The sequence below is a fragment of the Agelaius phoeniceus genome, chromosome 13, assembly GCF_051311805.1.
Source record: "Agelaius phoeniceus isolate bAgePho1 chromosome 13, bAgePho1.hap1, whole genome shotgun sequence".
Lineage (NCBI taxonomy): Eukaryota > Metazoa > Chordata > Aves > Passeriformes > Icteridae > Agelaius > Agelaius phoeniceus.
In genome coordinates, this window is record NC_135277.1 from 17,721,947 (window position 1) to 17,745,158 (window position 23,212).

The 23,212-nt window shown below is 49.1% G+C and overlaps 1 protein-coding gene across 8 annotated transcripts in view; it reads right to left on the reverse strand.

The window, feature by feature from the left end:
* The window catches only part of NEO1 (neogenin 1), a 182,373-nt gene that overhangs the window by 16,154 nt on the left and 143,007 nt on the right, over positions 1–23,212 (reverse strand). For 5 of the 8 annotated variants that reach the window (XM_077185270.1, XM_077185273.1, XM_077185268.1 and 2 more), the window contains exons 13-21: positions 22,449–22,593; positions 19,321–19,431; positions 14,890–15,084; positions 14,254–14,349; positions 13,059–13,282; positions 7,772–7,910; positions 5,207–5,314; positions 1,597–1,791; positions 505–537 (exon numbers count right to left, since the gene is read on the reverse strand). In XM_077185270.1, coding sequence (XP_077041385.1) covers positions 505–537; positions 1,597–1,791; positions 5,207–5,314; positions 7,772–7,910; positions 13,059–13,282; positions 14,254–14,349; positions 14,890–15,084; positions 19,321–19,431; positions 22,449–22,593 — 1,246 coding nt within the window. The remainder of the gene's footprint in view (positions 1–504; positions 538–1,596; positions 1,792–5,206; positions 5,315–7,771; positions 7,911–13,058; positions 13,283–14,253; positions 14,350–14,889; positions 15,085–19,320; positions 19,432–22,448; positions 22,594–23,212) is intronic. The other 3 variants (XM_077185271.1, XM_077185266.1, XM_077185267.1) reach the window with 2 other exon arrangements.

Sequence of the window (23,212 nt, forward strand, 5' to 3'; positions counted from 1 at the left end):
CCTTCTAATTCGATGTGGGAAGCTCAAAGCTCCCATTTTTCAAGCAAACATTTTAAAACCTTCAGGCTTTTAAGAGCCAGTGCTGGGCTCCTTAGGAGAGTCTGGGCTCCAAATGAGCTGACAGGCAGAATCTCTCCTGCACAGAGCTTTCCAGGGCTTCCCTGCCTTTATTATGGAATGAATCCTCACAAGCAGCACTTGTGCTAACCAGAATCCCTTTGATCTTCCACCCCCTCGTACGTGGGCAGGGCTGGATGGGGCAGCACTGGCCCAAAGCAATTCCCCCACAGGATTCAGAGCTGGCACCACCCCCATGGCCCTTCTGGGACATCTCTACAGGGATCCCTTCACATTTGTGCCACCCATAGCCCTCCCTGTCAGCACAGCAGGAATCGCCCCAGTCAGAGCAGCAGGATCCTGCTCCACTCAGAAAATGTCACAGCACATGGACAGCAAACAGAACAGTGAGGGATGGAGAGAGGAGAAATGTGGCTGTTCATTTACCTTGGTCATTGGGCATTTTATCTGAGGACTCAGCTTAGTGGGGCAAGCACAGGGAGGAAAAAACAAGAGACACATCACAAGGATTGAAGGAGTGAGACAGAATTCCAAGTTTCCCACAGGGTACAGCTCTTGAAACTCACGTGGAGAAGTGTCCAAGGCCAGGGCTTGGAGCAACCTGGGCTGGTGGAAGTGTCCCTGCCCATGGATGGGCTGTAAGGTCCCTCCCAATGATAGGATTCTCTGACAAACTCATAATTCTCTTTTTCCCAAGCTCTCTCCCATTTTACTCTTCACTATCTTTGCCCATCACCATCAGTTCCTGAATTAGGGGCCTGCTGCATCCCAGGAGTTCCCACTGCACCATCCCACTCCCAGAGCAGATGTGACACACAGGGCCTGGACTGTCACTGCAGCCACCCTGAGTCTGTAACAGCAGAACAACCCAAAGGGCCCAGGCTCTGGGAACAGCCAGTGAACCCCAGAGCTGAGCTCCAGCCACAGGGATGGAGCATCCCATGAACTCTCCCACCTTGGTCAATCCCCAGGCCCTCAGCCCTGGAGACAGGAACTCCTTACCATGGAGTCATCCCTCCCAAAGGGAGAAACAGACTCCCCATGGCCTTGGTGTCACAACTTCCTCTGGTTTCTCCTGGCTTGGTACCCCTGGTGGCCACCCCCCTTCCCCTGGAGGCCAGGCCCCTCTGCCCACCCCCCTTCCCCTTCTAAGCTGCCTGCTCCACGTGGTTTCCTCTTTCCCTGCTTTGTCCTTCGGTGACAGTGTTACTGTGCTGGAATAAAACCTTGCAGAAGAGCCTTTCTTGCCTCTATCACTGAGCCAGCTGTGGTGAGTGCTGAGTGGAGGTTGGACTGCACTGCCTGAATGTAAACTCAGCCCTGCCTTTCCACCACTTCAACACCCACATTTTAAACTGGCGCCCAACGTGGGGCAGAGCCCACGACCCTGAGACTGAGAGCCTCATGCTCCAGGTCTGCCTTCCAGGGGCTCACTCCATGCAAGCCCAAGCAGCCCTGCAGAGCCCAGAGCTGCCTGGCCCAGGAGCTCAGCCCTGCCCCTCCCGGGGGCCCAGGTACCTTTGGGGGTGCGGAACTGCACGGCCTCGGACATGGGCCCCATGCCCTTGGAGTTGCGGGCCTGGATCTTGAAGAAGTAGGGGGTGTCCAGGGTGAGCTCCTGGATCTGGTGGGTGAGCCTGTTGCCCACCACGGGCTCGATCACCCAGTCGTGGATCTCGGCGTTGACGTCCGTGCTGTAGTAGATGATGTAGCCTGGGCAGGGAGGGGACAGTGCCACCGTCAGGGCACAGGAAATGGGCCCTGTGCCAGGGAAGCCACCAAGGCTTCACGAGTGTGCTCTGACTCAAACACTACAATCATCTTCAAATAGCAGCCAGCCCTCCCATCTTCCCTCTGAACTGCTCAAAGTAGATGGTAAGAGAAAAAAGCCATTTAAAATATCAATATCATTTAAAATATTTCTGATCACCATTCCCTGAACATGGACAAATTGCTGTTTCCATCTCTCAATATCATTTAAAATATTTCTGATCACCATTCCCTGAACATGGACAAATTGCTGTTTCCATCTCTCAATATCATTTAAAATATTTCTGATCACCATTCCCTGAACGTGGACAAATTGCTGTTTCCATCTCTTCACCTATTTATAGACCAATAAAGTAAAGTAAAGCTGCCATTATCAAAACATCCTCAGAGGATTAATGTTGCCATGATATTTTTTGAAAAATCCCTTTGACAGGATGTTTTCTCCTGGGAAGATGAGAAGCCTCAGCTTCTCCATGTTTTACTCCTCTGGAATATAGTCTAGAAATTGTTTGTCCAAACATGTGAATTGTTTTTAATTAATAACCAATCACCTTCAGCTGTGTTGGACTCTCTGAGTCTGTCATGAGTTTTCATTATCATTCTTGTCTGACCTTCTATCTGTATCCTTTCTCTTTCTTTAGTATAGTTTAAATAGATCATTTCTTTTAATATAATATCATAATATAATAAATCAACCTTCTAAAAAACTTAAAATCAAATTCTCATCTCTCACCTCATCCTAAAAACCTCACACCACCACAAATTCATATTATTTAAATTACATTTAAACAACAAAACATTCTCATACACAGCAAAACAATATGTTTTTGTAATTATCTCAATATTTTTCAGTGTATTAACAAAGGCAACAAGAATCTGAAGAGAACTGAGGCTGCCCTGCACATCCCAGAAAAAAAGGTATGGGAAGGATTTATGTTCTGTTATAAAAATACAGTGAAGTCACCAATCATTATGCAGTAAAAACTTGATAACTATTTCATACAAGAAACACAGATCAGCATAAAATAAATACTTGAACCTCTATATATTTATATACACACAGAAATAAATACTTGAATCTGTATTTAATATATATTGTATATAACACAATATACATGATGTATTTTCATATATTATTTATATATTTGTATCACTATACCTAGCTTCAAGTATTTATTTTCTATGCAACATATATGGAATACAAATTTTTATATTTCTATATATCTGTTTTATATATATCTGTTGTGTATCTATATATCTCTACATCTGCAAGGTATCTAAATGTGGGAGATGTTTTTGTAGATTTGTGGAGAATATATACATAAAATATATATTATATAACATATATAAATATATATATAAATAAATAATTATATAAATTTTATATATATATATATATATATATAGCACAAGTACTGAATTTATTTCAGAGTGCCCTAATTAGTCAGCAGCTCTAACGATGCCTGAGCATGTGGGACCCAGAGTGGCCCAGTTCAGCACTCCATGGACAGGGGGCCATGGAATGACATCACCACTCAGAATTCTGGCATCACTGACAGCACAGAGTGAGTTAATGAGGAATTAATTAGTGCCTCAGCTGATGGGGATGCTCCCAGCAGAGGGCACTCAGGCCCCACATCCCAAAAACTGTGTGGGCACTGGAAAAGGGGAGCTGGAGATGGGCTCTGGGAAGGGGGAGCTGGAGATGGGAAAGGGCAGCTGGAGATGGGCTCTGGGAAAGGGGAGCTGGAAATGGGGTCTGGGAAAGGGGAGCTGGAAATGGGGTCTGGGAAAGGGGAGCTGGAGATGGGGTCTGGGAAGGGGGAGCTGGAGATGGGAAAGGGCAGCTGGAGATGAGAAAGGGGAGCTGGAGATGGGGTTTGGGAAAGGGGAGCTGGAGATGGGGTCTGTGAACAGGGAGCTGGAGATGGGTTTGGGAAAGGGGAGCTGGAGATGGGGTCTGGGAAAGGGGAGCTGGAGATGGGTTTGGGAAAGGGGAGCTGGAAATGGGCTCTGGGAAAGGGGAGCTGGAGATGGGTCTGGGAAAGGGGAGCTGGAGATGGGTTTGGGAAAGGGGAGCTGGAGATGGGTTTGGGAAAGGGGAGCTGGAAATGGGGTTTGGGAAAGGGGAGCTGGAGATGGGTTTGGGAAAGGGGAGCTGGAAATGGGTTTGGGAAAGGGGAGCTGGAGATGGGTCTGGGAAAGGGGAGCTGGAGATGGGGTTTGGGAAAGGGGAGCTGGAGATGGGTCTGGGAAAGGGGAGCTGGAGATGGGATCTGGGAAAGGGGAGCTGGAGATGGGAAAGGGGAGCTGGAGATGGGATCTGGGAAAGGGGAGCTGGAGATGGGGTTTGGGAAAGGGGAGCTGGAAATGGAGTCTGGGAAAGGGGAGCTGGAAATGGGTCTGGAAAAGGGGAAATGGCACCTGCTGCACTCAGGCTTAGCCCTGAATCACCATTTTAGTTCGTTTTTAAGCTGTTAACTGCTGCTTGTGCAAAAGCTGATAAATACTGAACAGTTCTGTTCCAAGGGTTTCCTTCGCTGCCAGGGGATTTGGGAGCTGGACAATGGGATAATTTTGCCAGCCCTGTGCAGGTAAATGCTGCTCTCTGTAGTTCTCTCCCCTCCCTTGGGTGTGCCTCAGTGTGAGACATTTGTGCCCCTCACTGGCAGCCAAATCTCTCCACCAAAGGCTCCTGTGTCTCCAGCCAATCCTCCTTTCCCATGGAGAGGAAACATTTTGCTGCCTTTTCAGTGATTTAATCAGTTTTAGTCTCCTGTGCAGAGCCTGGGCTCCAGTCCTGCCCAGTCAGGTGTCCCAGGTTTGATTCTGCACCATGGTTAATCCTGAGCTCAGACCCAAAATCACACACTGCCATTAAAATCTGATTTCAGCTTTAAACAAATTAAAATTGAAGTGATTATTTCAGAAAGCCCTTCCAAATGGGAAGCTGAACAGAAATTATAGAAGGGAATCAGTAATTATTACTGTCTGGAAAGTGATTTATCCTGTGTGGCAGTGATGCAGTTAAAGGCAAATAACAGTTTACTCCTAATGATTCTGTCAGGGGAACAGGAAACTGCTCTGAAGTCTGTTCTGTGGCACAAAAATGCCACAAAGGTGACAAAGAGCACTGGGATGGCCTCTGCTAAATAAACCTCTGATGGACCAGAGGGGCCATTGCTGGAGGCTGCTATTAGAACAGCACAAAGCTTATGGAGATATTTAAATTCCAGCTGCATTTCCCACTGCAGTTGGATCAGATGTGAGTAGACCTGGGTGATGAGGAAGAGCAGTGAGCAATGGATGGAGCTCCTGAGGCTGGCAGAGCAGCTGCAGCCCAGCTCCTGGTGCCCACCTGTGATTTTGCCGTTGGCCTCGGAGGGCGGCTGCCAGTTGACGATGATGGTGCGGGGCTTGCCCTCCTTGCTCACCACAGTCACGTCCTTGGGCGGGGAGGTTGGCACTGAAACAGAGCCAGAGAGTCAGCAAGGGCTGCCCTGTCACACCAGACAACAGCCAGCTCAGGGCCTGCAGCCCCATCTGGTTATATCTGGGTTGTTATGTATGCCTGGGTTATTCTCTTTACTGCCATAAATCCCCCCTCACTGGCCAGTGCCTCCCTCCCCTATGGAGTTCCTCCTTTCCAGAGCACTTCTGGCACCAGATGTGATCCATGAGGGAGCATCCTCAAAAATCTGCACAACTGACTTCTCACCTGAACTTCTTCAGTCATCACAAAAATCCTCCAAACTTTGTGAAAGACACATTCTGTTCAGGCAGGCATCTGAAACATCTCCCTGTTTCCAGGCTTATGGTGGGACTCAGACCCAGCAGTGCCCATTTGCCACTTAAATCCCAATCAGCAAAGTAAATCCAGCAGCAACTCAGAATTATACCAGCCTGCAATGGTTTGGGAATGGATCTTCAGGCCCATCCAGGGCCACCCCTGCCATGGCAGGGACACCTTTCCCTGTCCCAGGCTGCTCCCAGCCCTGTCCAGCCTGGCCTGGGGCACTGCCAGGGATGCAGGGGCAGCCCCAGCTGCTCTGGGAACAACCTCTGGGCAAACCTGTGATGGCTGATTGAGCTCCTGAGGAATGATTTGCAATTTGGAAGGCATCTGCACCTCAGAGTGTCTCAAATGCAGAAGGATTTGCTGAACACAACGTTTTAACTTGGGTTGCCAGAGAGCAGCACTGAGGGAAAGAAAGGAGGGGAGAGTTTTCCTTCTCCCATCAGCCTCTCCTGCCAAGAATTCAGGAAACAGAACAAATGGCTCCAGCAAAAGCTGAAATCCTTGCTGTGAGCTCCAGAGGGCACTGACCATCCCTGCAGTGCCACATCCTGAAACCCAGGAGGCTCCTGAGGGGGCAACCCAGAGTAAATCCACCTTGGGTGTTTAATGCAGCCACAGGAGCACTGAAATTTCTGCTTTTCCAGAGGTTTATGTGGGTGACCAATTAGAAATCCATCCATAAATCCTCTGGGATGGCCACCAATTATCCCTGTGATGAAGAGCTGGAAACCAGGGACAGCCAAAGCCCAGGAGTTCTTGTAACTATTGCCCCAAATATGTAAAAAAAAGGATTCAGAGGAAAACAAAAATAGAAAATCAGGAGTAGCCCACACAGGAATACACAGACAACACAGAGCCCAGAATTCCCTGTTTTCCTTTTAAGAGCAAGTCCTGTAAAACTTCTCAGGAGTACCCCAAAATAATGAGCCACTCACTCAGCAATTTGGCCAGTATTATAAACCACAAGATCTGTTATGAGAAAATATATTTAGCCTTTTTTTTTTAAATTTCTGTTTTAAATTTTCTACTTAGTTCTCCAGCTTTTGGGTCATATTTACAAACATTCCTTCCAAGCACTTCAACCTGAGCCTTCCTGTTCAAATGCACTGAGCCCTCCTGCATTGTGCCCTTGCTCAGGGGCTTTGTGTCAAATTCTCATTTAAAAACCTTTATTTGTGCAGCTTTTGCAGTCCCTGCACTCAGAGCAGGGTTATGGCTGAGGACTGAACGTGTGGCAGCAGAAACACCAAATGCAGTGTTTAATATGGGCTGGGAAAGGAGCCCCAGCCCAGAGCTGGCCCCACACCATGGAATTCCCACCCAAAACCACCACAATGGTTTCAAAAGCAACTGAAGCTCACTGGGACTTCAGAGAGTTCAGATTTTATCCTGGGTTTGCTTTTTCTGAAGCAGAAATTAAAGAATTTCTGCTATAGACTATCTGGAAAATCTCACTAATTCTTTGCATGATTGATTTTTTTGGCTGTATTTTAATTTAGAAGGAGAACTCTGGGCTCATTTGGACTCTGGCCTTCTTGTCCTCCACAGTCCATCTAAAGGGAACCCTACCCATAACAGGCAGTAAATTTAATTGCCCAAAGTTCATTTAACACTGCAGGGTAAGAAGAGCTAATGAGGGGCAGGTCAGGGGGAGGGCCTGGCCCTCACAGTCACTCCCTGGGCCTGAGTTGTTCCTGGCAGCTCAAACCCTGCTCTGTTCTGCACTGAACAGGAATTTAGAGGTCATTTGGATGTCTTAATGCCTACTGTGATTTTTTTGTCTTCATTTGCCTCATGCACCTCCTCACTTTGTGACAATTATCATCACATTTACAGCAAATTTTAATTATTATTTGCTGAAGTGTTTTCTTTGTATTTGCCGTTAAGGTGCTTTTTGTGAGACTTTCTTTTTTCCTGCCCATGAAGTGTGGTACATTATTCATGACTTCTCTGTAATTTGATGTAAATTCTCCTGCAATCATCCCTTGCAATTTTCAAGTATGTTGTTGTTTTTTTAATCAGAATTTCTGACTGAACTATTCAGAACCCCCTGCCCCCCCCAGCAAGTGTTAATGAGCAGCACCATTTCAGGTGGAGGTTTCTTTGGGAATACCCCAGGAGTACCTAATTCAAAGGTTGTCCCATGTGCTGTCATGCTCCAGGTGCTGGATCTCCTGCCCTTGGTCACCATCACCGAGAACTCGTAGAGGGTGTTTGGCTTCAGCCCCGTCACCAGGTAGCTCAGGGTGGTGGCATTTGCAGTCTGCAAGGGAAAGCAGGGTCAGCACTTGCCAAAGCACAGCCCTCACACAGCCCCAGCCCCTGCTCCCAGCATTTCCATAAGCACAGTCATTAATTAGGGCTGCTGCTTCTCTGCCGTGCAAATTCATTAATCAAATATCAACGTTTATCCTCCACTAGAAATGCTGCAATCAGCAGGAGCACTTAGCAGCAGTCAATTAGAAATGGGAAAAAAAAAACAATCCAAGGGCCAGGGCCCACTTGCTCTGCAGTGGTTAAAGCCCTGTTTACCTTGGGGTTGGTTTACAGCATTTCATTAACTCTTCTGGCTGGGGAAAACAAAAAGCACAGCAAGGAACAGTCCTGGCTTGGAACCTCAGCTGCCTCCCAGATCCCTGCTGGAATTTCCAGAACAACCTCAAATGTAATAAACAATCAACTAAAGACACACTTGTGAGACTTGAAGAGAATGAAGCTTTGCTAAAATGTAGATTCTTTTCAGAAAAAAAATGGTGATTTAGAATCACACAAGGAAACTCCACGTGGGTTATAGTGGAATTTGTAATTTAGCATTTCTAAAGATTTGGTATTTGCTATCAATGGCTTCAGCACCAACAGAATGTGCTGGAGGCCCATGGAGAAGAGGGAAAGCTGTATTTACAGATAAGTGTATTCCCCACCTTGACCTGTGGTGTTAACCCAGAATTAAGGAGTTGTTGCAGGATCTGACAGGGCCATACAACAACTGCAGCAGCCCCTGCCTCCAGAAACCTCTGAGTGCAGCTGATTTATTGCCAAGGTAAAGGCACCTTCCTGAAGGCTCCAGCAGGGACAAAGAAACTCTGAGATCTCCAATCTCTTCATTTCTTTTTTCTTCCAAGGGATGGAAGCTCAGGAAATGCTGATCCAAGGGATGGCAGGGATTTGTGCTCAGGGCTCTGCTGTCTGTGGCCAGACAACAAAGACTCATCAAATGAATTAAAATTCAACCCTTTATTGGCTTTAAGGCTCTCCTTGGTGAGGCTCAGTGCAGTTTGGAGTGGCTGGGACTGTGGCTGAGGGGCTGGGGCACAGCTGGAAGGGGCACAGCTGGAAGGGAAGGGGCACAGCTGGAAGGGGCACAGCTGGAAGGGGCACAGCTGGAAGGGAAGGGGCACAGCTGGAAGGGGCACAGCTGGAAGGGAAGGGGCACAGCTGGAAGGGAAGGGGCACAGCTCCCTGGGGAATGCAGTCCTCATGGAAGGATGGAGTGACAGGTCCAAGGCAGGAATCTTTCCCTCCCATCTGGCATTCCCAGCTGCCTTACCCCAAAAAGCTCTTCCTCTCCAGGATGCTGCAATTCCCAGCAGTATTTAAGCACTCCAATATTTGAATTATTTGATGTGGCAGCTGGGCTCCTTTTACAGGTGAAAGTTCTGGTTTCCATCTCTGGCTTTGAATCTGGGGATCTTTCAGTTTCCCTGTGCATCCCACTGAGTGTCAATGACACACCTGAGTCCCCCTGGAGTGTCAGACCCCACAATTTAACAGCACTTCATTATTTTAACATCCCAGCCTATCCCACAGTCCCAAACCCTGCTCACCTGCTAGAAATAAACTCCATAAATATTACTCTGAACAATTTGTTTCTCTTTTATGCAGTCCCAAAAGATCCAATGTTTAATATTTTTATTGATTCCTGATGGATCCCAGGTAGCCGCAGGACAAGCCCAACACACCAACAAGGGGGCTTTGGAAAACTGCTCCATTGTTACAGCTTTATAAGTTGTGAGTTTTACAGTGCTTCACTAATAAGGTAAAAAAATGGAGCTCTATTTCTCTCTTTCTAAGGTCTTTAAAGTATAAACTGTCTAATTAAGAAATGATACTTAAATTATTTTTACTTTTAACTTAATAACTAACTACTTGCATCTTGCAATGTGGATTTTTTTATCTAATTACACAATACTACTCAAATTCATGAAGAAGGCAAAAAAATAGGACTTCTAAATAAAAAAAAAATAGCTTCTAAAATTTTCATCTTGCTTTATATATATTACTATCTTCTAAAACTTTAAACTCTAAGTTTTCTGCTATGTGATACTACACACTTCTATTTCAACTATACACTCAAAATTCTAGTTCTGTTATTCAATTTTGGAAGTTTTTTTATGGCTTCAGGTTAAATGTAGTGTTCTTTTGGGGGCCAGTGTCTGACAGCATAGAAAGTCTAAAATTCTGAGCAAGCAGAGTTCTGATGACCACGTTAGTGCACACACAGCTCAGACACAGGAGCTGCTCCCATCTGTTGCTGGGTTTCCAGGCTCAGGCTGGCACAATGCTGCCCTGAGCACTGAAATCCTTGTTTTCCTCAGTTTCCTGCCCAAACCAAGCTCCTCAGGGAGGAGCCACTGGTGTAGAAGCACAAAGCTCCTTCCTCAGCAGTTTGGGACAGGCAGGAACAGAACATCTCAGTGACCAGTCCCAACGCCCAGTTTAGGGATGAGGGAGGATGGAACCCCACTGAGCTGAGCAGATGCAGCTCTGGATGCTGCAGAGGTGACTCAGGAGCTCTGTGCCCAAGAATGGGGACCCCAAAGCCTCTGGATGCAGAGCAGGAGCTGCAGAGGGGCCAGCACAAGCACTGCCCTCACTGCACTGAGGTTGTCAGCCTGACTGAGAGCCAGCACTGCCTGCAAGGGCTCTGACCTCCCAAACACATCCAGCAGGGCAGGAGAGCATTTCCAACAGAAACAAGGGGGGGAAAGCAGGATCTGGGCTCTCCAGACACCACAGGTTACACGTGACTGGAGCAAATTGCTCAAACTTCTCTCCTTCAGGCAAATCCTTTCTACATTTCTGAGTAATTTGAAATTCTATTCCATCATTCTGTGTTGGTTTTGGTCACAGTAAAACTTGTTGCCCACTGACCACCAGCACTGGAATAGCAGGAATAGTAAATTTACTGTTTTATTCCATCTTCTATTGTATTTCATTCTTTTAAGCAATTAGCTAATGAAACTGCAGCTTTATTTAAACCACTCCTGAGACATCCTCTGCACATGACTCAGGAATGTGGCTCAGGAGTAACTTGCCTTTAGAGGAGGAATACCCACATATTTACATCTTTTCATTTCAATAAAGAAAAGATCTGGATTCTAACAAGCTGGCTCTGCAGAAGCATAAAGGGAGCTCCAGTGGCTGGGTATTTTAACAACCAGTTCCTCTGAGTCTCATTACAAATGTGAAATTTGCAGTCAGCAGCTCTGAGCCCTCCAGGTAACTCTGAAAATTAATAAAAAAATCCAACCAATTACCAAACCAAACCCCAAATCCAGTCTCCAAATCAAAACACACGAAAATGGAGGAAGGCAAGGATATAATAAAATTTTTGTTGTGTATTTTGAAGCCAGTCAGCTCCCAAAGGAAAAGTTCACTATTAGCTTTGTAGGAACTGAAAAGGCTCTAAAAGGAAACTCCAAACCATGGGGGTAAATCTGTTTTCCCTGCATGGCTCAGTGAGGGGAGCCAGTCACACAGCCCTTGCACCTGCAGGGACTCTCCAGAGGGGAGCCTCCCCTTCCCAGGGACTGGGGCAGGGGGAAGCTGCCTTCAGACCATCACTGTGCACAGAGCAGAACAACTCTGCAAATTCCTCTTCCCTCCTGGAACAGCTCTGCCACAACAGCTCCAGCTCCTTCCAGGACACACCAAGAACTGCTCCCAGCTGACCAGAGCAATCCTGGCCCTCCAAAGCCCCCAGGCTCATCCCAGCAGCATTCCCAGAGCTGTGCCTCCAGCTGGGAGTGGGGCTGGAGGGACCCTGCCCCTCCAAGAGCTCAGCAGAGTTCCCAGAGCTGTGCCCTGCCCTGGGAGTGGAAGTGGAGGGACCCTGCCCCTCCAAGGAGCCCAGCAGAGTTCCCAGAGCTTGCCCTGGGACTGGAGTTGTAAGAATCCTGCCCCTCCAAGGAGCCCCCAGTGCTCCCAGAGCTGTGCCCTGCCCTGGGAGTGGAATCCTGCTCCTCCAGGGAGCCCAAGCAGAGTTCCCAGAGCTGTGCCTTGCCCTGGGAGAGGAGCTGGAGGGATCCTGCAGTGCTCCCAGAGCTGTGCCCTGCCCTGGGAGTGGGGCTGGAGGGATCCTGCAGTGCTCCCAGAGCTGTGCCTTGCCCTGGGAGAGGAGCTAGAGGAATCCTGATCCTCTAAGGAGCCCAAGCAGAGTTGCCAGAGCTGTGCCTTGCCCTGGGAGCGGGGCTGGAGGAATCCTGCAGTGCTCCCAGAGCTGTGATTTCAGCTGGGAGTGGGGCTGGAGGAATCCTGGTCCTCTAAGGAGCCCAAGCAGAGTTCCCAGAGCTGTGCCCTGCCCTGGGAAAGGAGCTGGAGGAATCCTGATCCTCTAAGGAGCCCAGCAGTGCTCCCAGAGCCGTGCCCTGCCCTTCCCTGCCTGGGCTGGAGGGATCCTGCAGTGCTCCCAGAGCCGTGCCCTGCCCTGGGAGTGGGGCTGGAGGGATCCTGCAGTGCTCCCAGAGCCGTGCCCTGCCCTGGGAGTGGGGCTGGAGGGATCCTGCAGTGCTCCCAGAGCCGTGCCCTGCCCTGGGAATGGGGCTGGAGGGATCCTGATCCTCTAAGGAGCCCAGCAGTGCTCCCAGAGCTGTGATTTCAGCTGGGAGTGGGGCTGGAGGGATCCTGCAGTGCTCCCAGAGCCGTGCCCTGCCCTGGGAGTGGAGCTGGAGGGATCCTGCAGTGTTCCCAGAGCTGTGCCCTGCCCTGGGAGCGGGGCTGGAGGGATCCTGCAGTGTTCCCAGAGCTGTGCCCTGCCCTGGGAGCGGGGCTGGAGGAATCCTGATCCTCTAAGGAGCCCAGCAGTGTTCCCAGAGCTGTGCCCTGCCCTGGGAAAGGAGCTGGAGGAATCCTGATCCTCTAAGGAGCCCAGCAGTGCTCCCAGAGCCGTGCCCTGCCCTGGGAGTGGGGCTGGAGGGATCCTGCAGTGCTCCCAGAGCCGTGCCCTGCCCTGCCTGGGCTGGAGGGATCCTGCAGTGCTCCCAGAGCCGTGCCCTGCCCTGGGAGTGGGGCTGGAGGGATCCTGCAGTGCTCCCAGAGCCATGCCCTGCCCTGGGAACAGGGCTGGAGGGATCCTGCAGTGCTCCCAGAGCCATGCCCTGCCCTGCCCTGCCAGCCCCCCAGCACTCAGTACCTTGTACTTGGTGTTGGCAGGGATGTTGGTTTTCCAGCGGACGGTGTAGAAGCGCGCGTCCGTGATCTTCTGGTTCTTGGGCAGGGAGTTGTCTGCCCAAGTGATCCTGATGGTGTCATGGCTCAGGATGGAAGCCTGAACTCCCACCGGGGGCATCATGGGAGACGGATCTGGCACTGGAGTGTATGGAGCATTAATAACAAACAAATCAACCTCGGAAGTGTCTGCCCAATCCGTGGTTTAGAATTAAAAAGGGAGGAGGTGGCATTTTAATGTCAACCAAAATAAAAAAGGGGATGCAGGGAAGTGCAATGAGATGGAAGGTGAGGAATGGAGAGAAAGAGAGAAAAGCCAGAGTTAATAGGTGACATTAGACTGGGCAATAACATCACTCTTGCATTGTCCTCCCTCCTCCAGACAGTAAGACAACAAATCCCTGCTGGCATAGCCCTAATTAGTGCCCAGGACACTCAACCATGGCCTGGGAACCCCAAACACTCAGTCACTGTAACTTCACTTGCATGGAGTGTCACTGAGTCCTCTCCCAGAAAACAAAGAGGAGGACACAGAGCTGGAGCTCTGGATGGGCAAATGCCACTTCCCAAACACCCAGGGACCTCCCAAAAGGCACCTTCAAAGGAAGGTTCCAGTGAGAGACCAACTTGCAGTAACTGTGAAACTGCAATTCCAGCATCCTCTGGAGAACCTCCAAGCATTCCAGCTCATCAGGACTAACCCCAAGTGTTGCACCTCCACCAAATTCTTGGGTGGCACCATCAGGCTGGGAGGGAGCCATGGCATGGCAACAGCTCACCTGCACATTCCTCTGCTTAAACCCTTTATGAATTACAAATCCAAACTAAAAACTGCCCAGATTTTGTTCAGTGTGAGTGACAACAGAAGGACACAAAGCAAACACAGGCATCATATTAAAAAATATCTCAGTGCAAAAGACCATAAACCCCCAGCCTTTAGAACTGCACCCCCGTGGGCTGTGCTCAGCAGGGGGAACACCTGGAGTTAGAACATCCATTAGTAGCTGTCAGGTGAGTTTGGACCTTACAAATGAGCCCAACTGAGGTGGTTTATCAGAACGAGCAAGGCCAAGCAGTGACAGGCACAGAGAGCAGGGGGTGAGCTGGCAGCAGGACCCTGCCTTCAGCCCCAGCCCATCCCAGCTGGGGGCAGCACTCACCGGAGTGGGGCCGGGTCACGGCGCTCTCGTACAGGGGGATCCCCTCCCCCACGTTGTTGAAGGCTTTCAGGGTTATCACATAGTGTGAGCTGGGATCTGGAGGGAAACAGAAATCAGCACAGCCAATGAATCCTGCTTTCTGCTTCTCCCTGCCTTCTTTGCTCCAATTTGAATTTTAAAGTGGAATATGTGATCTGAGCTGAGGAAGTCTCCACGCAGACCTTCTGCTCATGGCCACAGAATCCCAGACTGGTTTGGGTTGGAAGGGACCTTAAAGCCATCTCATTGCAGCCCCTGCCTGGGCAGGGACAGCACAGCTCAAGTCTACAGTTACAGCACAGCCTTTACTACCTTTAGGCACAGCCAAATCAGGAGTGAGAAAAACAATTTAGAACAACAAAAGCGAAATCACTCAAAGCTCTGATTTGATGGAATTCCCAATATTGCTGTTTCTCTCACTCTCAGACTGTTTTACCTCCCACAGAGAGCTGTGTGCAGGGGTGAATCTTTATCTTCCTTTTAAAGGAGCCACCAGCGAACGCCGGTGACATTTCAGTCCCTTTCCCTCCCGCACAGAGCACGCCCAGCTCAGGAGTGCTGAGCTCAGGAGGCTGGGCTGGGCCCAGATGCACTCACCCAGGTTCTCAATGGTGTAGTATCTCTGCTTGTAGTCCACCTTGATGGTCTGGGCGTGGGGGCTGCCGATGCCGTAGCCGATGGCGTAGCCCCTGACCACCACGTCCTGGTTCTCGGGCGGGGTCCAGCTCACCACGATGCTGGTGACCAGCGGGCGCACGTGCAGGGAGCTGGGCACCTCAGGGACACGGCTCTCTGCAGGGACAGCCAGGGGGGCAATTCAGGACAGCCCTCTGGCCACCCTGCACTGCCTGAACCCCTGCCAGGGGGGCCCAGAGACCCTGGCACGGAGCCCAAGGCAGCTGTGATTTTGATTATGGCCTATGGAAAAAATTATCAACCTTGTATATGAGGGTCTGCAAGCCATTAAAGTCTAAGGAGAATAATAATTAGTTTGTCATGGGGTGATAAATAGATTTTTTGGGGTTTTAGAACAGGGGTTCAGGGGGCAAGATGGAGGAATCTGGGTGTGTCCAGCCTTTCTCCTTCTTCTGCTGTGATGCTGGCACTTTTGGATTGGTTTAAGGTAGAAGCTCACTGTCTAACATAGGTGATAGGTATTGGGAAGTAATTGTAAATATTGTACACGTAGATTTAAGTATAAAAAGATAACACCACCCTGGGGGTGGTCAGAGTGCCTCTGTCTGTCCTGCTGAATGGACCTTGGCAGGCCAGAGAAAGAATTGTATAGATAAGAAACAATAAACAACCTTGAGAATGAGAATAGAAGAGCTCTGACTCCTTCTTTGACTGCCAGGCTGGAAAAGAGACTTTGTGACACATCTCAGGGTCACTGTGAGCAGCAGAAGCCCCGAGAGGGAGGCAGTGCAAGGCCCTCTCTCAAAGAAAGGCACTGACACGGAGCCCAGGAGGCAGGAAGGGCAAATAAAGCACTTGTGTGTGGTGGAATGAGCACAACGAAACTTTGGGGTGCAGCAGAGAGCAAAGAGCTCCAAGAGCAGAATGTTAACATTACATTCCAAGAGATTCACCCTTTAAAAGGCAGCACAGCTGTGCTGAAGCTTAGGGGGTCAGGATGGTTTTTCTACCAGATCTGTTTGGGCAGATCCATGTTGCCCATGTCGTCAGCCAGTTTTATCCCATCCTTTCCCTCCACAAATTCATCTCATTTCAATTCCATCATATTCCTTACTTGTGGGTATTACAGTAATTACATGGGAAAAGAATTTTTCAAAAATAAAAATAAAACTTTTAAAATTCATATTCCTTTCTCCTCTTTCTTTTTAAATATATAGAAAGAGTGAGGTGTAGGAATGTGCCCCCTGTTGACAGTGACAAAACTATCCTTTGTCCCCTTAAAAGGAAAGAAGCACAGAAGTTTCTCTCCTCAATTAAGTGAAAAGACACCTCATAGGACCCAGGGGACTTCACCTCAAATTTAAGGATAGTTAATTAGACAGGAGCCAAAACGTTCTGCCTAGGCAATTTAGTAGAAAAAGAAGAGAACAAAGAAATTAACTGCTTTTGTAACGTGTTTTTACCAGGAGCAAGAACATCTAGCACCTAGCTCGGTTTTTCTGTTTGTTATTTTGTCTTTTATTAAACCTTTTTATTTCTAACACTGCAACAAAAGCCATCCTGCTGATTTGTATGCCTCCAAAAGTAGCTGAGCTATCTTAGGAGTGTTATAGGCTTCCAGAAGCTTATTAGACCTGGCCCAAAGAAGTTACTATAACACATTTTTCATCACTTTTCTGGTGATGAAAGAAAAGGTCCTGAGCTGGTTGTAGCATTAAATAGGATATTTCACAGCTGTAAGAACTGGGTTCTCCTCACTTGTCCTACAGTTGCCCCTGCCTGGATCCTTGGATTCCCATAATTCATACAACAGAAGCAGGAACTGCACAGAAAATACAGAGTCCACATCAAATGTTCAGACTCTTGCCCCAAAAGCAGCACAAGTCTCACCCCATCCCACAGAGACACAGAACGTGGGTCCCTGCCTCCAAACACTTCCACAATGTGCCACTGTGAGCCCTTAATATTCCTCCTAAGAGGTTTTTCCTCACTGTTGAGTGGAACCTGAAAGCAATCTGCCACCCATCCCTGGAGTGTCCCTAACTTTGGGTTCACTTCTCAAAAATGCAATCAATCCTTTTGTCGTGGATTAGGGATAATTCCCTGCACCAGCAAGCAGAGCTCCCCACTCCAAATGGAATCAAGGACTTGTGCTTCCTGCAGGGATTTCTTTTTAATGGAACATGCTGCATTTCTCCACAAACATTTAATAAAGCACCACAACAGGATTAGCTGGATCACAGCACAGCCCTGGCCCCCAGCCCAGGGAGCTCTGGGGCTGCTGCTGACACAGCCCAGCAGCTCCAGCAGCTCCAGTTCCCAACTATCAAACACAGCAAAGCTCCAGGAGCAGCACCAGAGGTGACATTTCCACCTCACTGGGGACAAACTCTGCACAACTGCTCAACATCTCCTGCTCTGCACTCAGGGGGAGCCTGCTCCAAATCCAGAGTGGAATTGTAACACTCCTGCTCCCCTTTACATCCATGGGACTCTCCTGGGAATTCTTTTCTATTTAAACTCAAAAAGCAGCCATGGAATAAAAAGAAATGATGCCTCATGTGTCTGTTGAGCCCAAGAAATGCAAGATGAGCTGTAAATGCATTTGCATGTGTTAAAATTATTCACATGAGCTTTCTAAAGAAAGAAACCCAAGAAACACAGTGAGCACAAACAGATCTCACAGGTGTGTACAGAGTTATATGAATATCATGCTATGTTGTCTTAAATGTCATTTTTTACTACTTTATTCAAGGGAAAGAATGGGTAGAAAGTCAGATTTCCTGCAACATTCAGAGGTGAAAAAATTTAAATGACAAAGCCAACAGAGAAGGAAAAGGTTATTTTTCTTCTTCCTCCTTCTGCCCTGTTGAAATTTCAATTTAATCCTGGTGCTGTCCTCTGGCAAAGTGCTGCTAACTCCAGTTCAGGGACACTTCCAGTGCCCTGTGAGGAGCTCATGCACAGAGCTCTGCCCTCTGTGGGGACCTGGCAGCTCCAAGGCTGTGTCACATCCACTAAGGGCCAAGAGACACAGGGACCAAGGAATTCCCAGTGCCCACATCCCTGAACTGCCCTGTTCACACCAGAGAAGGAGCAGGACTAAGCTGAGCATCAGCTTTGCCCAGACAGAGATGGGAGAAGGGTTTGCAGGCTTCCCAAGCTGGCTGCTGAAGGATCCTCCAGCAGCAGAGAGCAAATCTTGACCCATTCCCATTACTGCACCTCCCAGCTGCCAGGATGGCAGAGCCTGCTCTGACACAGCACAAAAATCCATGGGCTTGGTGCAGCAGACCTTCTGTTGAGGAGAACCCTTTAGAGCTTTGGAAAATCCCATTTAATGCCCTAACAAGCTCAGGAACCTTTCTGCCATCATCAGGATTTTCAATGTAATTATTCTAATATCCACAATTCCAATATAATTTGTATTTAATACCAACAACAGAGTTTCTGATGGGAGATGTGGTGCAGAAAATATAGAAAATAGAATTAATCTCCCTTTTCTTCTGTGCAAAATGAGTTACTGTGGGTCAAAGGAAGCACAGCACCACCATGGGGGTAAGACTGCAAAGGGCTGTGGCTGAGAATGTTTCCAATGATTTCTTTCCTACTGTGACATCTCATTGTCACTATGAATGAGCATTAACATGCAGCTCTAGGAAGTGTAGAAGCAGCTTCATTTCAAGCCACCTTATTGACTTGGTGAGAATTTTCTGTTAAAACAGAAATTGGTGTCAACCCTAAATAAACCCCATTGTATACCTAGAACAGAAGTGAAAACACAGAAGTTTGCTGTTCAGAGGCAGCCAGATGTCAGGGAAATGAAGTGGATGGATCCCCATTTTCCAGTGAAATGAAGTGGATGGATCCCCATTTTTCATAGAAATGAAGTGGATGGATCCCCCATTTTCCAGGGAAATGAATTGAATAGATCCCCCATTTTCCAGGGAAATGAATTGAATAGATCCCCCATTTTTCAGGGAAATGAAGTGGATGGATCCCCATTTTTCAGGGAAATGAATTGAATGGATCCCCATTTTCCAGTGAAATTTAGTGAATGGATCCCCATTTTCCAGTGAAATTAAGTGAATGGACCCCCATTTTCCAGTGAAATGCAGTGAATGGATCCCCATTTTTCAGGGAAATGCAGTGGATGGATCCCCCATTTTCCAGTGAAATGAAGGGAATGGATCCCCCATTTTCCTGTGAAATGCAGTGCATTGATCCCCATTTTCCAGTGAAATGCAGTGGATGGATCCCCCATTTTCCAGTGAAATGCAGTGGATGGATCCCCATTTTCCAGTGAAATGCAGTGGATGGATCCCCATTTTCCAGTGAAATGCAGTGGATGGATGCCCCACGTTGCTGTCCCAGCCCAGGGCTCTCTCTCACCGTCCAGGTCGCTCTCGAAGGTCTCAGCTGACACCCAGTCGGTGGCGGGGCCGGTGCCGTTGACGGTCATGGCGGCCACGCGGAAGCTGTACTCAGTGCCCCGCTCCAAACCTGCAGGACAGGGCAATGCCCACAGCCATCAGCACAGGAACCCCCACAGATCCCTCAGGAGAGCAATTCCCACAGATCCATCAGGAGAGGAACTCCCACAGAGCATCAGCACAGGAACCCCTACAGATCCCTCAGGAGAGCAATTCCCATAGATCCATCAGGAGAGGGATTCCCACAGATCCATCAGGAGAGGGATTCCCACAGATCCATCAAGAGAGGGATTCCCACAGCTCCATCAGGAGAGGGATTCCCACAGATCCATCAGCACAGGAACCCCCACAGATCCCTCAGGAGAGCAATTCCCACAGATCCATCAGCACAGGAACCCCCACAGAGCCATCAGGAGAGGGATTCCCACAGCTCCATCAGGAGAGGAACTCCCACAGCTCCATCAGGAGAGGAACTCCCACAGCTCCATCAGCCCAGCAATTCCCACAGATCCCACAGTTCCTACAGATCCCACAGCTCCATCAGGACAGGAATTCCCACAGATCCCACAGCTCCATCAGGACAGGAATTCCCACAGATCCCACAGATCCCTCAGGAGAGCAATTCCCACAGCTCCATCAGGAGAGGAACTCCCACAGACCCCACAGATCCATCAGGAGAGGAATTCCCACAATTCCTACAGCTCCATCAGCCCGGCAATTCCCACAGATCCCACAGCTCCTACAGATCCCACAGCTCCATCAGGACAGGAATTCCCACAGATCCCACAGCTCCATCAGGACAGGAATTCCCACAGATCCTACAGCTCCATCAGGATAGGAATCCCCACAGCTCCGTCAGGAGAGCAATTCCCACAGATCCCACACATCCATCAGGAGAGCAATTCCCACAGCTCCATCAGGACAGGAATTCTCACAGATCCCACAGCTCCATGAGGGCAGGAGTTCCCAGAGATCCCACAGCTCCATCAGCCCAGCAATCCCCACAGCTCCACCACCCTGGCAATTCCCACAGATGCCAATAAAATCCAGGAGCCATGGATAACCCAGCCCTTCACTCCCACTGCCCCCCAGCATCAGTGCTGGAAGGGACATGGAGGGCCTGCTGGCAGCCAGGCTTTAACTCAGGGCTGGTAATTAGTTTAATGAATTAGTTTTAAGAACAGGAACACTGCCACCATCACCAACCCTGGGGGTGGCACAGAGGCAGCAGGTGGGCAAACTCACACACCTGATTAATGCATGCAGGAGTCTCTACTAAAAAATCAGAGCACTGTGAAAAGGAACTCTAAATTTGGTATATTGAACCTTTCCAGCAGGTTTTGTTGCTGGCAGAAATATACTGGAATTACAGGAATATCTCAATTCTGTGAGAAAACTGAGACTTGGTAAGTCACAGCTGGAGTTGCTGAGAAAAAAAAAATCAGAGTATCTTGTTAGAAACTCTTCCAGAATCTCCCAGTTTCTTCTCTTTTGATCAAGTATTCATTTCCAGGGATTTTAGAGGAACACAATGGAGTGTGGCTCCTGTTCTCATGCACTGCTTGTTCTGCTGAACACAGCTGTAGCTCTGGTAGCAATATGTGACTGACACTAAGTGAGGGACTAGGCTGGATTTTTAAGCACACAAAAGGATGAGAGGCATTCCTTCTAGAACATTCCATGGACCTGAGGTGGGATATTGCAGGCATGCCTGAGATCAGCTGTTCCCAGAGCTCAGAGCTGGGCCCAGGTGCCTGTGCCAAGCCCCTGCTCCTCCTGCTCTCCTCACCTTCATCTCTGGTATTTGGGCACCCAATGAGCCCAGTCACCTTCTCCAGGCCTTTTATAAACATTTTATAGGGAATCATCCAGTCCACTTAGCAAATCCATGGCCAAATCAGGGCTAGCAATCAGGTCACCAGGCCCCAGGCACCACCTGCAGCCCACAGGACCCCAAAACTCCTTTGGGAGCTGCTTCTGTTTGTCTTCCAAGGCAGGAACCCCATGGAATCCTTACCCTGAACCCCCTAAACACAGCCAGGGACCCCAGGGAGGACAGGATCCTGTAGGAACCCAATGGAATCCTGACCCTGAACCCCCTAAACACAGCCAGGGACCCCAGGGAGGTCAGGACTCCATAGGAACCCTATGGGATCCTGTCCCTGAGCCCTCTGACACAACCAGGGAGGACAGGATCCTGTAGGAACCCAATGGGATTGTGTCCCTGAGCCCCCTAAACACAGCCAGGGATGTCAGGACCCCACAGGAACCCAATGGGATCCTGTCCTTGAACCCCCCAGACACAGCCAGGGAGGACAGGACTGCACAGAAACCCAATGGGATCCTGTCCCTGAGCCCTCTGACACAATCAGGGAGGACAGGACCCCACAGGAACCCAATGGGATCGTGTCCCTGAGCCCCCTAAACACAGCCAGGGACCCCAGGGAGGACAGGGCCCTGTAGGAACCCAATGGGATCCTGTCCTTGAGCCCCCTAAACACAGCCAGGAAGGTCAGGACCCCACAGAAACCCAATGGGATCATGTCACTGAGCCCCCAGACACAGCCAGGGAGTGCAGGACTGCACAGAAACCCTGTGGGATCATGTCCCTGAGCCCCCTAAACACAACCAGAGGGGACAGGACCCCAGAGAAACCCTATGGGATTGTGTCCCTGAGCCCTCTGACACAATCAGGGATGTCAGGACCCCACAGGAACCCTATGGGATTGTGTCCCTGAGCCCTCTGACACAACCAGAGATGTCAGGACCCCACAGGAACCCCATGGGATCGTGTCCCTGAGCCCTCTGACACAACCAGGATGTCAGGACCCCACAGGAACCCAATGGGATCGTGTCCCTGAGCCCTCTCAACACAACCAGGATGTCAGGACCCCAGAGAAACCCTATGGGATTGTGTCCCTGAGCCCTCTGACACAACCAGGATGTCAGGACCCCACAGGAACCCCATGGGATCGTGTCCCTGAGCCCTCTGACACAACCAGGATGTCAGGACCCCACAGGAACCCCATGGGATGGTGTCCCTGAGCCCCCAGGCACCCCAGACACCCCAGGGCAGGAGCTGCTCACCCTCGATGAGCTGGGAGAGCTGGGTGCCCGCCACGCTCTCGGTGACGTCGCTCTTGCGGGCCACTCGGCGGTAGCGGATTTTGTAGCCTGTGATCTGCCCGCTCTGGGTCCCGGCAGGAGGGGGCTGCCACTGCAGCAGGATGCTCTGGGAAAGGCAGCACAGGAAGGTGTTGGGACAAAAAGGCTTTAGGAAAGCTTTAAAAAATAATCTCTACGTGCAATTCCAAAGGCCTAATGGCCAAATATTTCATTTTCTCAAGGGCCCAAGGCACTCCAGAAGTGTTTCTGTGTGTGCCCATGCTGCAAACAGTGAGCAGGGATTCCAGCTCTGATCCTTCCAGCCTCATTAAATCCATCATTAGCACTGTCACTGCATCCCACACAGCAACTGGACTGCAGTTCCTCCAAGCCCCACATTCAGATCTTCTCCATAAAGATATTCAGAAATATATTCTACATTCAGATTTTCTCCATAAAGATATTTAGAAATATATTCTCTATTCAGATATTCTCCATAAAAATATTCAGAAATATATTCTACATTCAGATTTTCTCCATAAAGATATTTAGAAATATATTCTCCATTCAGATCTTCTCCATAAAGATATTCAGAAATATATTCTCCATTCAGATCTTCTCCATATTCAGAAATATATTCTCCATAAAGACCTCAAAAGCAGCATGGGAGGAAAAAGAGACCCAAAGCAGCTCCAAAATGTGGCCAATCTAGGACCCCCCCCAGCCTTTTATTTACCCATAAATGG